General features: G+C 45.3%; 1 protein-coding gene across 9 annotated transcripts in view; it reads left to right on the forward strand.

Moving 5' to 3' along the window:
• Positions 1-14,971, forward strand: part of LOC112309799 (zinc finger protein 197) — a 56,098-nt gene that overhangs the window by 9,369 nt on the left and 31,758 nt on the right. For 4 of the 9 annotated variants that reach the window (XR_008427574.1, XR_006656248.2, XR_006656247.2 and 1 more), the window contains exons 1-3: positions 6,902-6,994; positions 9,383-9,708; positions 10,656-10,800. Coding sequence is in view for 6 of the 9 variants with exons in the window: in XM_024566006.3 (XP_024421774.2) it covers positions 9,511-9,708; positions 10,656-10,800 (343 nt within the window). In the remaining 3 variants the exon portion in view is untranslated. Of the gene's footprint in view, positions 1-249; positions 3,738-4,726; positions 6,645-6,901; positions 6,995-9,382; positions 9,709-10,655; positions 10,801-14,971 lie in introns of those variants that run through there. The other 5 variants (XM_071222124.1, XM_045199835.3, XM_045199837.3 and 2 more) reach the window with 3 other exon arrangements.

Below are 14,971 nucleotides of genomic sequence, written 5' to 3' on the forward strand. Positions count from 1 at the left end.
TTTCAACATCAATTATATTTTTCCATCTGCTTCCTCAAGGCAAAGCGTTAGATGTAGCTCCAAATGAGTTCTGTGTTAACCCATTTATAACGCTCCATCAATGTAGCATTCTGCTTTGTACCTTCATTTAATGAAAAGTTTCTTCTTTTTGTATGCATATAAAAGTGTATCCTTCTAGCTTGTTAGAAGATTTTGTTCTCACTAACACAGGGACTTGGTAACATTTGGATTTTTAATTCTTTTTACCAGAATGGGAGACCATGACTGCGAATGAGGAGGTCACGTCAAAGTCAAGCATATCTCAGAGAGTGGACTCCCAGAAAGGAACATCAAAAAGACTTCAGGGAGGCATTCCCCAGGCCCTTGATTTTGAGAAAGAGTGTGAATGGCAAGCTTTGGCAAGTCAGTGGGGAAAGGGATCAAGTCAAAGAGATACAGCGGAGAAAGGCGTCCTCCATGACCGAGACAAGAGGAAAAGGACGCTGCCAGAAAAACGAGGCCAAAAAGGGAAGGAATTTGGAGAAAGCTTAGTTTTAGGTTCAGCTCTTTCTGAAAATTTAATGGGTACTGAAGGAAAGAAGTTTTATAAATGTGATATATGTTGTAAACTTTTCAATAAAATCTCCCATCTTATAAACCACCGGAGAATCCACACTGGCGAGAAACCTCATAAATGTAAGGAGTGTGGAAAAGGCTTTATTCAGCGCTCAAGCCTTCTCATGCATTTACGGAACCATTCTGGGGAGAAACCTTATAAGTGTAACGAGTGTGGGAAAGCCTTCTCTCAAAGCGCTTACCTTCTGAACCATCAAAGAATCCACACCGGGGAGAAACCGTACAAGTGCAAGGAGTGTGGAAAGGGCTTCTACAGGCACTCAGGCCTCATTATACATCTGAGGCGCCACTCGGGGGAGAGGCCTTATAAATGTGATGAGTGTGGGAAAGTTTTCTCTCAGAATGCTTACCTCGTCGACCATCAGAGGCTCCACAAAGGGGAAGAACCTTATAAATGTAACAAATGTCAGAAAGCTTTCATCCTGAAGAAGAGCCTCATCTTGCACCAGAGAATCCACTCTGGGGAAAAACCCTATAAGTGTGATGAATGTGGGAAAACCTTCGCCCAGACCACTTACCTTGTTGACCACCAGCGACTCCACAGCGCAGAGAACCCATACAAATGTAAGGAATGTGGAAAGGTTTTCATTCGGAGCAAAAGCCTCCTTTTACACCAGAGAGTACACACAGAAAAGAAGACCTTCGGTTGTAAGAAATGCGGGAAGGTTTTCAGTTCTAAGTCAAACCTCATGGACCATAAGAGGATGCACAGCAGAGAGAAGCCCTACAAGTGCACTGACTGCGGGAAAGCCTTCACGCAGAGCGCTTACCTTTTTGACCACCAGAGACTCCACAATGGGGAGAAGCCCTACGAATGTAATGAATGTGGGAAAGTTTTCATTCTTAAAAAGAGCCTCCTTTTACACCAGAGGTTCCACACGGGAGAGAATCTCTATGAATGTAAAGATTGTGGCAAGGTCTTTGGTTCTAATAGAAACCTGATTGACCACGAGAGACTCCACAACGGGGAGAAGCCCTATGAATGTCGCGAGTGTGGGAAAACCTTCATTATGAGCAAGAGTTTCATGGTCCATCAGAAACTTCATACACAGGAAAAAGCCTACAAATGTGAGGACTGTGGGAAGGCTTTCAGTTACAATTCAAGCCTGCTGGTGCATCGGAGAATCCACACCGGGGAGAAGCCCTTTGGGTGCCGTGAGTGTGGAAGAGCTTTCAGTTCCAACAGAAACCTCATTGAACATAAGAGAATCCACAGTGGTGAGAAACCCTATGAGTGTAACGAGTGTGGCAAATGCTTCATTCTGAAGAAAAGCCTCATTGGACATCAGAGGATCCACACAAGGGAAAAGTCTTACAAATGCAGTGACTGTGGGAAAGTCTTCAGTTACCGCTCGAACCTTGTAGCCCATCAGAGAATCCACACCGGCGAGAAGCCCTACGCATGTAATGAGTGTGGGAAGGGCTTTACTTACAACAGAAATCTGATTGAACATCAAAGAATTCACAGTGGGGAGAAAACCTACGAGTGTCATATATGTAGAAAAGTCCTTACCTCTAGTAGAAATCTCATGGTACATCAAAGAATCCACACTGGAGAGAAACCTTATAAATGTAGTGAGTGTGGAAAAGACTTCAGTCAGAATAAAAATCTTGTCGTACATCAGAGAATGCACACTGGGGAAAAGCCGTATGAGTGTGAGAAGTGTAGTAAATCTTTTACATCTAAGAGGAATTTAGTTGGCCACCAGAGAATCCACACGGGGGAGAAACCATATGGGTGTAATGATTGCAGTAAAGTTTTCAGGCAAAGAAAAACCCTTACTGTGCATCAGAAAATTCATACAGTTGAAAAACTCTGTGAATGTGATGAGTCTGAAAAAGAATTCAATCAGACAGCGAACCTTCATCTTCAACAAAAGGTCTGTACTGTGGAAGAACTCTCTTGGCTTCACAATGCCAGTGAGCTGAGCCCAAGATAGAGATTCAGAAAATCTAGTGTCATGTGTAAAATGGAATACAATTTCTGCCTATTTAAGTAACTGTTGGAGAAATGGCAGTATATGGTTCTTAATAGGAAAAAAATGTGATTGCCTCTTATATTCAAGAAAGTTGCATGAGGAAGAAAGTTATTCTAGACTGTTTAGACTACAAAACAAAACCAAATTCTAGTTAAAGGATATTCTGTTCCAGACCATTTGTTCTGACCTAGAAAGAGACCTTAGAGCAATTGAGGACTGAAGAAATTGGGTTTAGAGCTTATTAAGAAGGAATGATATTGTAAGCGATAGCAAAAAATACCTGTATTAAGAAGTGGAAGTTTCTGAAGATGTGTATATTACACATTTTAAAGACAGAATCACTGCTGTAGAAAGTCTATAGAGACAGTAGATTGAGACATGTCAGACATGGAGTTGGGTGAGCCAGAGTGTGGGGTTCAGCCCTGGCCAGGTAGCTCAGTTGGTTAGAGTATCTTCCTGATGCGCCAAGGTTGTGGGTTCAAATCCTGGTCAGGGCACGTACAAGAATCAACCGGTGAATGCATAAATAATTGAAACAACAAAAATCTCTCTGTCTCCCCTTTCCTCTCTCTAAAATAAATAAATTAGTTAATTAAAAAGATAGGCTTTATTTAAAAAAAGAAAAGAAGAGGATTTGGAATCAGAAGACCAAGGTTTAGGTTCTGGCTCTTTCTCTTACAAGCTGTGTGTTGTTACTAAATCAGCTTCAGTTTCTCTGTCAGTCAAATACTGGCATGATGCCTACCTCACAGGGTGGTTATGAGGATTAAGTGAGCTTTTTGAAGTCATTTTGTTGTCAGTGAGATTGGATAAAAGAGGTATAGTCAAAATCTGGAACGTGGCATAATGTTATGTTTGTTCAGACTCTGACACTCGAAAGGTGTTCACTTTTATAGTAGGGGAAGTGTGGTGGACGGCTAACCGGGATTGAGCACTCTAAGAGGACTTTAAACATATTTAAGTGAATTCATAGACAATATGCCTCGTTTGTTTTTATGTAACAATACTGGCTTATTGTGGGAAAATAGTATGTCCAGCCATTAGCACTGATACCAAGGCAAAGTTTCTTCCAACCTTTGAATTTGAAGCCTCGTGGGTGTAGAGTGCCAGAATGGAAGAACAGTCCTATGCCACGTCCCTTGTTCACGGGGAAAAGTCCTTACCTCGCACCCTATCCCTGCTACTGTCGTTCTCAGTTCTGATCACCATTTTGTCACAGCTGACACTAGACAGCGTGTTACTCTAGAAACAGCATTCTGTCCCAGCACTCAGCAACATGAGTTCTTCACTCAGCCGAGCCCTTCAGGCTCTCCTTACACCAATTCAGAATCCACCTCTGGGCAGTCAGGCCCATGATTCCCTTAACCAACCATTCATTCCATCTTCCCTTTTGTATATTTATGAAATTAATTCAGCCTGTATTCTTGAGTTGGTAATTTCGTGTTGTAGTTCTCTTACGTTGTACTTCTCAAAACTTCAGGTCTGCAGCTGGACCATTTATACCTTAGCATCAGGGTTGTGTGTTCTAATACTAGTAAGTGTTGAAGTAGTGTGTTGATGATAATAAGTATTATTAATTCAACCCCAAAGTTCCATGGGGGCTGGTTCCTCATTAGAATGAAAGACACAGAAGAGTGGAAACTGACAGGAGCCCAAGGTTAAAAGCGTGAAGACCCGGTTTTGAGTCAAGCTGCAACTTCCCTTGGACAAATGCTTTTATTTCTTGGAGCCTTGATTTCCTCCTCTGTAAATCGGGAGGAAGACTACCTACCTCACAGAGTTGTTATGAGGTACTGAATATGGAAATGCTTTATATCCATGCTGCAGAAGGAGGATCACTCCAGATTATGTAATGGTTACTAAAGGAATCGTGTACTTTAACAACGGGGAGAGCTAGTATTTACCTCTTACCTAATTAAAATGCAACAGCAACACCCTGAACATCGTGGCTGGGTTGGGCATCATTCTGCCAAGCGAAAGGTCACTGGTTTGATTCCCGTCGGGGAACATGCCTGGGTTGCGGATTTGGTCCCTGGTCAGGGCATGTGTGAGAGCTAACTGATGGATGTTTCTCACATTTATGTTTCTCTTCCTTTCCCCTGCCCTTCCCCCTCTCTAAAAATCTTTTCTAGGAAATGCAACATCACTAAGGCTAAAAACAGCTCACATACTGTGCCTCCTTGTGTGATGCAATAAGCCAAAAGTAAAACCTGAATTCAGGTTTCTTGGATCCCAGCTTACAGGAAACACAAGAGGCCAAAGAACAAGATAAATGACACCACAAGAAAAAAATCAGAACATGGGATATTGTATTAAAAAACTGCATTCTTCAAAAAGATGTGATGGAAAAGGGAGGGATAATAATCTTTGAAGCTGGATGAGTATTGAGAGTTCATTGTACTGTTCTCTGCTTTTATATATGTATGAAATTTAACAGTAAAAGTTATACAAAGTGGATGAGGAAGTTGTCTCTAAAAGGTACTAAAGAGCCATAAGATGCTAAGCTAGGAATAGACTCACAAATGCCCAGTTGATTTTTGACAAAGGTGCCAAATGAAATTGGTAAAGGGGGGCCTTTTCAGCAAATGCTGCTAGAGCAATTAGATGTCCATAGGCAAAAAAAAAAAAAAAAAAAAAAAAAAAAAAAAAATCGTGAACTAAGTCTAAGCAAAAAACTCAGATTTGTATCAGAAACATCCCCCATAAAAGGAAAAAACGATAAATTGGATCTCATCAAATTAAAGTGATTTGCTTTTTAAAAGACACTTTAAAGAGGATTCAAAGACATTACAGAAGGGGGGAAATATTTACAAGTCATATATCCATACAGGATTTGTATCTAGACTATATAAGGAATTCTCCAAACTCAGTCATAAATAGATTTAATTAGAAAATGAGCAGAAATCAAACAGACATTTCATCAAAGTATAGATGACAAGCAAATGAAAAGATGTTCAGCATTATTCGCCATTAGGGAAATGCAAGCTAAAAATAACCACAGGATGGCTTTTTAAAAAATAGTGTTAACACCAAATGCTGACAAGGATGTGGAGAAACTGGATCTCATATTTGCCAGGAATGTTAAATGGCACAGCCATTCTGGAAAATAGTTGGGCAGTTTTCTTCCCAGTATTTACCCTCCTGAGCATCACCCTCCAGAGAAATGAAAACTTATATTCACATGAAAATCTGTACCTGACTGTTCATAGCAATTTTATTCATAATCAAAATTCATAAGTGACCTAAATAACCTTCCGCAGGTGGCTGAAACAAACTGGTGTAACTATACCATGAATTCTCCCTATTCTGCAATAAAACGGGGTGATGTGATGTACCTCCAGTCACTCGAGTGAGTTGCAAGAGAATTATGCTGAGTGAAAAATTCAGAAGGTCAAATATGATTTCATTGATAGAATTTTCTAAAGTGACAAAAATGAAAAACAGTTGTTGCCAGGGGTTGGGGATGCTGGGAGGGGGCGGTAGCACTGGGGAGGTCTTTGTGGTGTCGGAACAGTTGTGTATCTTGATGGTGTACACAAATCTATACATGTGACGAAATGACAAGTATACACGCACATTGTACCAGTGCTGACTTTCTGATTTTTTAATTATGTGAGACATCTGTTGGGAGAAACTAGGTGAAGGCATTTGCAACTTCCTGTGAACCTATAATTTCAAAATAATAATTAAACAGACTAAAGAGATACAATCAGATGCAGTCTGTGAAACTGATTTGGAAAAACAACATTATGAAATACATATTTTAGGACAGTTGGGAAAATTTGAATACAACTGGATATTAGGGGATTATTGTTAATTTTCTTACATGTAATGATGGTGTTTGGAGAATATTATTAAGGGATTGAGTATTGGAGTATTTGGAATGAAGTGTTTGGATGTTTACAACTTTCAAAAAAAATGCTTTTCAGTATATATATAGTACAAGGCAAACGAGACAAAGTGATGGTTGTTGAGTCTAGATGGAGGATACAGGTGTTCATTGTACCTTCCAGTTTTTCTGTGCCGTTTGATATTTTCCAAATAAAACATTTGGAGCAAAATTATCAGGGCTTTTTGCAGATGAATGCTTTGTGGCCTCGGGCTCCTGGGTACTCGCCTCGCCTAACTGCCCCTGCCCAGCCTGGGGATGCCCCCTCCCTGAGGCCCAAGGCCATGGTCTACCGGCACTCCCCGGCTGGAGCGATAGTGGACACCCATCGAGAGGAAAGTACCTCCGCGGTTCCTAGAGAGGCCGGTCTGGCGACTTGGGGAGCCGGAAGCCCATCTCGAGGCACTTCCTGTCCGGTCATTGTTCTCGCGCCGCCAGAGGCAGAGGTCCTGGTGGGCAGTCCTGCTTCCCCGAAACCCGCGAGCTCCGGCCCGGTCTCTCGCGGCTCACGGTGAGCGGGCTCGGCGGGGTTGGGCGCAAACGTCGCGGGCGCGGGTCCCGCCATCCTTGCAGGGGGCCGGCGCGTCCTCCCTCCGGGTCGCCTGCTCTGTCCGAGGGTGGCCCCGCGCCCCACCACTTCGGACGCCCGGCTGCTGCTTGCGGAGGGCCTGGCCTGGGGCATGTCGGGCACGAACCTCTCAGGAGGCAGGCGGCCCCTAGGAACAGGGCTGCGGGAGGCCTGGTGGAGGAGCTGGGCTGCCACGTTTGGAGTAGGGAAAGGACATGGAGGGGAAGTTCCTGCTGGGGGACTCTGTGCTGTCTAGGTTTGAAGGCCGTTTTAAGTGTGACCAGCAGCCTGATGGCATTACTCACTTTAGCTAGTCTTGCGCGGTCACAGGTGAAACCAGAGTTAAAAGGGTCTTCCTACCTGGTAGAATTCAGACAGTTAAGGACAGAATAATCTTATAGAATGAAGATTTGTTGCAGGAATCAAAGTACTGCATTTCTCACGAAATCACATTGTATCCAGTAAGTTAACATCCTGTAAAAAGCATATGAACACTTCAATAGCAGTGAAAGGGGAGTTAGTAAAATTTAGCATTTATTTATTTTTAATTTATTCATTGATTTTTAGAGAGAGAGAGGAAGGGAGAGAAAGACACACTATTTGCTGTTCCAATCGTTTATGCATTCATGGGTTGATCCTTGCATGTGCCCTGATGGGGCATCAAACCTACAGCCTTGACAATTAGGATGATGCTCTGACCAGCTGAGCTACCCCTGGCCCAGGGCAGCAATTCCCCCCGCTCCCAATAAAGCAGGTAAAGGGGAACAACGAAAGTGTTAAGATAATTTTATCACCAAAATTTTTCAAAACAAAAACTTGCTGGCTCGTCTAGGATGCACGAGTACTGGCAAGTTGGTGGCGGTGTGATTTGGTGTGGTCGTTTAGAAAGCAATCTGGCAATCCAAGTCAACCGTAAAATCCTTCAACCAGTAATCCCTTTTACTTGATTTTCACAGAAAAAAAATTAGCATTAATTATTAAGAACATAACTGAAAAGAATCAAAATTCCTTTTCCTAAAGCAGTGGTTCATAAGTAAGAGATGGCTAGGTTAATTGTGGCGGTGATTGAAGTGCTGTGCCAGAATGTGAGAGCTCTCAATGCACTTACATTGAAGCATGCATCTAAGACGACTGGACCGTTGTGAAATAGGGAAATCGAGCTCAAAAACACACAGTGCAATTACTGATGATTATACATGTGTGATACAACTTGCTGTGGAAAAATTAACCTGTGAAGGTGTACATACATGTATGGCAATGCAGGGAAAAGACCAACTAAACTGGTAACCTGTGTGTATGTGTGGTGGTGGTGTTGTGTAGGGTGTATATTTAATTCTGTCTATTTCTGTGTTACTTGATCTTGTTCAGCGAGAATGGTAATTAACACCACAGGTTATTGTGTAGCTACTGAAAATGATAAGTGTGAAGACTGGCAACGTGAAAAATCCTTTTTATCTTAAGAGTAATATTTAATCTCACAGGACATTTGGAAGAAATGGAAAAGGTAAAAATCCAACAGAAAGAACCTCAAAACTACCTGTAATCACATCATCCAGTGGTAACCACCCCTAACATGTTGGTGTCCAGCCTCCCAGTCTTTTTGTTGAGATTCTTTTCTTCATTCTGTTATTTCTCTTTGGCACTAAGATCTTTGGGTTGTTATCTCCCTTCTTATTTTTTAAAAAACTTCTTTTAAATATGCTTATTGACTTTAGAGAAGAAAGGGCGGAAAGAAACATCAGTGTGAGAGAGACACCTTGAGGGTTGCTTCCCATATGTTCCTGGACCGGGGATCAAACCCCCAGCCTCTTAGTATACAGGGTGGTGCTCTAACCACAGGGGCCTCACCAGCCAGCGTGTAGTGTCCCTTCTTAAAGACAGACAGACGAACGTGATGGTAATTGTGAAAGCAAGAATTCCCACGGTTAGACACAAAAAGTTCAAGTTGTCGTGATATTCAGCGTGGTCGGAAGTTTTCCTTAAAAGAAGTCTATTCTAAAAGAAAAGAAATATATTCTACGATACACAGGGGTTATCTCTTTGGAGGTGGACCAGAGGTGATTTTTCTTAATGATTTTCTGTATTTTTCAAGTTTTTATAATAAAAATGTATTAATGTTATAACAGGAAAAATCAGTGGACTGCTTGCAATGTGATGATCACGGGGACAAAGTACATGTTTACACCTCAGCCCCTTCCGTCCTGCGAGTGAGGCGGATAGGGACCCCTGCTGCGGGGCCACCTGGCCAGGCACCGGTGAGGTTGGCCAGTGGGCCTGCTGGCCGCCAGGCAGACCTCTGCTCAGTGCTAACGATGTTTTCCGATTTCTCAGGAGACAGTACTCGTCCCTGGCCCCGGGAAGAAACTTGAGAAGAAACCCCTGAAACTGAAAGATTAGATGGGGCTTGACCTCTGCTGGGCAGCCCCCAGCGCTAGGAGTTCTCCTGCTGAGCAGAGAAGATGACTGCCGATTTGAGAGAGGCCATGGCCCTGGCCCCTTGGGGCCTGGTGACAGTGAAAAAGGAGGAGGAGGAGGAGGAGGAGGAAAGCTTCCTAGGGCAGCCATCCAGCCAGCAAGTGCACTCTGAGAACGTGCAAGTCTGGCCTCCTGGAGAGGACCCTCGGAGAGGCCTGCATGTGGCAGAGCAGGAGGAGAAGGTGAGTAACGGCCTGGAAGGAATGAGGGAGGAGAGAACTGGAGCTCTCGAGCAGTTTCAGAGGGTCCACTGTCCCTCCGCCTGTACACCTGGGCTTGTTTCTAGCTAGGGCCCTGGCCCTCAGTCCTTTGGAAGATGATGGGAACATTCTCTTCTGACTGGTGTGACATTTAGTACTTTATAAACTGGGGGTTCTCAAACTCTGCTACACAGGGTTACCTGGGGAGATTTTTAAAAACTTTGATGTCCATGCCATACCTCATTCCAGCTAAATCAGCATCTCTGTTGGGGAAACCCAGACTTCTACAGTTTTAAAAACTGTTTAGGTGATTCTAGTCAGGATTTGCGAACTCTGACCCGCGTTTCTCAAACTTCAATATGCATGGGAACCCCTGCAGCAGGGTCTTGTTAAAGTGTAGGTTCTGATTCGAAGGTCTGGGTGTGGCCTGAGGTTCTGCATTTCCCACAAGCCCACAGGTGATGGTGATTCCTTCCAACTGCGGACCACACTTTGACGGTGAGGCTGTGCATACACTGTGGTCCTTCTGTTTTCCAGCACACCCCTTAGCGTTACTAGCCAGGTGAGGCTCCCTGTGATAATGTGACCATCTTCGATCTCTAGATCTTAGAAGACCCTACTCTGGAAAATGTCTCTTATCATGCACTCACTGGCAAGTCAGGCGTGGATGCTAGAGAGGGCAGTGAGGTGGAATCACACTGATAGGGAAGAAGGCGGCAGGCTGGCTTCTCTGCCTAATTCGTCTTGGGGATTAGGAAAGACTCTGGCTTCCTTTTTCTTTAAAAAAAAGGTTTTGGGGGGGAGGGTTGGTGATTTTATGGTTTTCAGGAATAGGTACGTTCTCGTCCTCAAAAGCTGTGGTCATACCTGACTCCCGCCCGCCCCTGCGACCATCCTCTCATACACGACCTGTGCCTGCCTGTCTCTAGGGTCAGAACGCATTCTGGGACATGGCCGTAGTCCTGAAAGCAGCGCAGGAGGTGCCCGCGGCTGCAGCCCTCGGCAGCTACTCGTTTCTAGGGAACCTGGCCAGGAGCGAGGTATTGGAGACTCATGGGAACATGGCCTCTGCAGGTAAGTTCAGCCCCCTGCTTCAGAAGGCTGGAAGCTGCCTATGCATTTGTTACGGGAAATGGCTTATTTTTGCATACAGGCAAGACCCCAGACAAACACAGGTGAACTTCAGATTTGCCTTTTCCTCACATTTATTGTTCAGCAGGTCTCATATCTATTCACACATGTAGGTAGGTGTCCTCTTGGTGTACTCTGTGTTTAGCATAGGTTGGTGAGCCTGCAAGAAAAGCTACCGAAGGTGGCAGGGCTCATCTTTTACGGTGATTTTGAGAAAATGCCGTGGGGGCGTTCTGTTTCCTAGATCTTTGTGCAAATTCTAGAAGGTTTTGAGCAGTTGTGTCCGCTATAATGGTGTTCAAAACCCTCTTCATGGAGGGTTCAGTGGCATATCCCCTGGTTCTCTAAGCCGGGACTCAGGAAAGGGAAGTATGTTCTGTGTGTCTAGCAGTGGCAGAAGCTTGCCGGCAGAGTGACGCGTAACCGTGGTGAGAAGGGGTCGCTGTGAGTCCTGTGTTGTGGAGGCAACCCCTGGGTAACTGCCGAGGCCCCTCCGGCATTCATTCTGTGAGTCTGCCTGGCACGGGGCAGAGCCTGAGCAACCCACTCTCCTCCCTGGCCAGGTCCTCAGGCGTTTTCGGACCAGGTCACTTCCCTAAACCAGTGTTGTGAGGAGGGTGAGGGTCTCCACCTTCTTGTCCCCTTTTCCCTTATTGCCCGAACTCTCCGCAGGTTCTGTTCCCCACCTTCTGCTCTCTGTTCCGCTCTCAGTGGAGCATGCCTGTGTACCACTATTCTCTGCTTCATAGTCTTAACTCCAACAGCTGCACTCACCCACCAGGAAGGGCCTCCATTTTCCTTCTCGGCCTCCTCCTTCAGGACTCGGTTCCCAGCCAAGACTGACTTCCACTGCTTCTAGCATTTCCCCAGCAGCAGGAGATAGTGGGAACGCTGAGCTCTGAGAAGTAAGAGAGACCTGAGGGTAGTTGCTCCTCCGCCTCGATAACTGTGTGGCCTTGAGCCAATCCTCCCGTTCTCTGGACCTTCACTTCTGTGCTGTGAGGCGGGCTGCCTTCATTCAGTAGATGCAGGGTTTGTCCGGGGCGGCTTCCCGTGCACCATGCAGGGTGGTGGTGCTGGGGATAGAGCAGTGGATTAGACAGACCTGCCCTTTTTTAGCTCTCGCACAAGTGAAGGAGAAGTTTCATCTCGATGTAAAGTCATATGATATGCATGAAAGTGCTTTGGAATTTTGACATGTTTCTGGGTTTTTAAAGTCAGAGAGTTTAGCTGTAGTTTCCTATATAATACTGAATTTATTAAAGTTGATACATTTAAAATCAAGTTTTGAAGCTTTTAAGAATTCCTTATTTTTAGTTAATTTATACATCTAGAAACATTTTTATAAACATGAGAACACTTGTACTTTTTATTTAATTCATGGTTAGGTAACCTTCAAGTTTTACAAATTTAACTTTTTTGGTCATTTAATTCCACCTACACCTAAGCAAGCAGACTTATAAATCTTATAAATCTTGATAAACGTAAATCTTTAGTAAATCTAATGAACTGGACTTATACAAATTTGGTATATCAAATTACCCTTCATATCTCAGGATGTAGTCAGCAGCTAATTAAAAAAGTAAAAGAAAAATACTTTTGATTTTGATTTGAGCTTGAGCACACAGGATTGGCCTTGGCCTCCCTGGGTACTTGCCAAGACCCTTGTTCTTCATCTGTCTGTGTGATGGAGCTGGTAAATAAGCGCTTACACCAAGACCTTGTGAGCTGCAGTTGTTCCTGCTTCTGTAAGAATTTTAACATGCAGCACTGTGCGGATACAAAGAATGTTCTGTTGTTGGATCTGATTGGTTCAGTAGCTCCCACTGGTCCTCATCTTTGGTGTTTCTAAGTCTCAGTAAGGAAGGTGGGAGTGCGGTCAGGGGAGTGAGTGAGGGGATGAGCTGACAGGTCCATGGGCATATTCTGTTGGGGAACCTGCTTGGCAGGGGGTGGGCCCTGTAGTGCTAATGGTGAGCTGAAGGGGAGAAGGGGCTGAGAAATGCAGGGAAGGAGCGGTAAAAGGGAGAAAAGTAAGGTGCAACATAGGTGCAACATAAAGAATAGGCCAGAACAGAAACAAGAAGAGTGATGAGCAAAAGAAAAGCGGAAGAGACACAAAACTATGCAAGAGAAAAATTGGAATAGTTCACTTAAAATTAAAAAAAAATAAACACCATGAGAGGAGAGCAATAAGAGAGGCAGAAGGGAAAAGAGGTAGAGAGAAAAAGTAAGAAGATACAAGAACAGTTAAACTACAGTAAGAAAAATGGAGCAGCCTTAAAAAAAGACAGAGAGCAGTGGGAGTAGACATAACCAGAAAAAGATGAACGTCTCAGATTTTTTTATTGTCATGTTCGGGGTTCTACTGCATCTCGTACTCAGGCCGTTCCTTTCTGTGACACCGCCCTTCTTACCCGAATGGTCGTGATGGATTTTCAAGTCACCATCGTCTTAACCAGGCAGCTAAACGGGGCTGTTGTCCGGCACCCTGTGTTGCTCTGTCGCAGCCACGCATCTCTGGCTAGAGAGTTCCCCTGGCCCGGGCCAATAGGGCGTCCTGTGGATGCTGGATTCCCCTGGCAGTTGCTGGGCGATGCAGCTCTCCCTTCCGAGCTGACACTGCCAGTGGGAAGGCCTGCCTCCCACCCCTGCTCACACTCATCCCACTCTCCTTGTTGTTTGAGTGGTGCTCCTGAGCTTTATTTAATTCCCAAACACTTAATAAGGGTTTGCTCTGCCAGCTCTGGTGGAGTGTGGCCGTGGCTGCGTGGGTGCGCATTGCGCAGTCAAGGGCAGTGGGCTGGAGAGGAGACAGGCAGAGCTGTGATGTCACTGACTGCAGGACCCCTTGTTGACACCATCAGGGTCCCGATGCAATGTAGAGCAACCAGAGACTCGTCAGAATTCTAAAACTCCAGGAAGTTTCAGCCCTGGCTGGTGTGGCTCAGTGGACTGAGTGCCCGCCTGTGAACTGAACGGATCGCTGGTTCGATTCCTACTCAGGGCGCATGCCTGGGTTGTGGGCCAGGTTCCCAGCTGGGGGTGTGCAAGAGGCAACCACACATTGATGTTTCTCTCCCTCTCTTTCTCCCTCCCTTCCTCTCTCTCTAAAAATAAATAAATAAAATCTTAAAAAATTTTTAAATGAAGTAAGTTTCAGTGTTCTCATGCTATTGTTCTGCAGAGTGGAGCAGGCTACACCGTGCCTTACACTTAACTCACAAGGGCAGCTTTCTCTGGTACAAAGCGAGGCTGTTTCCTCAACACTAGGGCTGAGGTGTTTACTCCATTGTCCTTTAGTCCCTCTAGTGTTGCCATCTGTCACTACAGGAAGTGCTGTCCCCTAAGGTTCACCTGTCCTGGCTCCCAGCACCGGGACCCACAGCACCACTGGTCAGGCCAAAAGTCACTGCAGGCACAGAGCCGCTTCCCGTGCTCCATGGCACTTCTCGGCAGTTGACACAGAGGAACTCGGTTCCTCCTCTCGTGCTGTAATGAGGTAGAGGCTGTCATTGTCCCTACATCAGAGGTAAGGAAACTGAGGCACAGAGAAGTGGTTGGTATGTGGCAGAGCAGGGATTTGAAACCGTGCAGTCTCGCTCCAGGATTCATGCTCTTAACTTGCGCTGCTGCACAGCCTCTTGGTGTTTCGGAGGCTTTTGGCCACTCTAGTTGTCTTGGTGTCCAGCGTGGCCCTTTCTGTCCCTGCTTACCTTCTCTTTGAGATCCAGCGTCCTCATGCATGCCTAAGTTGCCTAGATCTCCACTCGCATGTAGGGAATCTCCCTGATGAGCCATGGGTTATGAGCAGATCCGCACTGGGAGACCAAGGTGGGAGGACAAGCCTGGCACACACTGGTGTCCTTCCGGACTGGTCCCAGTGGTGCGCTCAGGCTCAGACAGCTGGGAGGACACCCATCTGGAGACCACTGCCCTGGCATGAGGCAGCAAGTTAAGTGTCTAATGGAGGTAAAGAGAAGTGTCGGAGAGGCCATCGGGATTCCGCTCTGGGCGTGAGAGGTTGTGGACCTGGCAGGAGAACCTGTGGAGGAGAGGGGCCATGTGAGGGGATGCTCTCCTGAGATGGGCCCTTTTGCAGACTCTGAAGTCG

The sequence above is a fragment of the Desmodus rotundus genome, chromosome 8, assembly GCF_022682495.2.
Source record: "Desmodus rotundus isolate HL8 chromosome 8, HLdesRot8A.1, whole genome shotgun sequence".
Classification (NCBI taxonomy): Eukaryota; Metazoa; Chordata; class Mammalia; order Chiroptera; family Phyllostomidae; genus Desmodus; species Desmodus rotundus.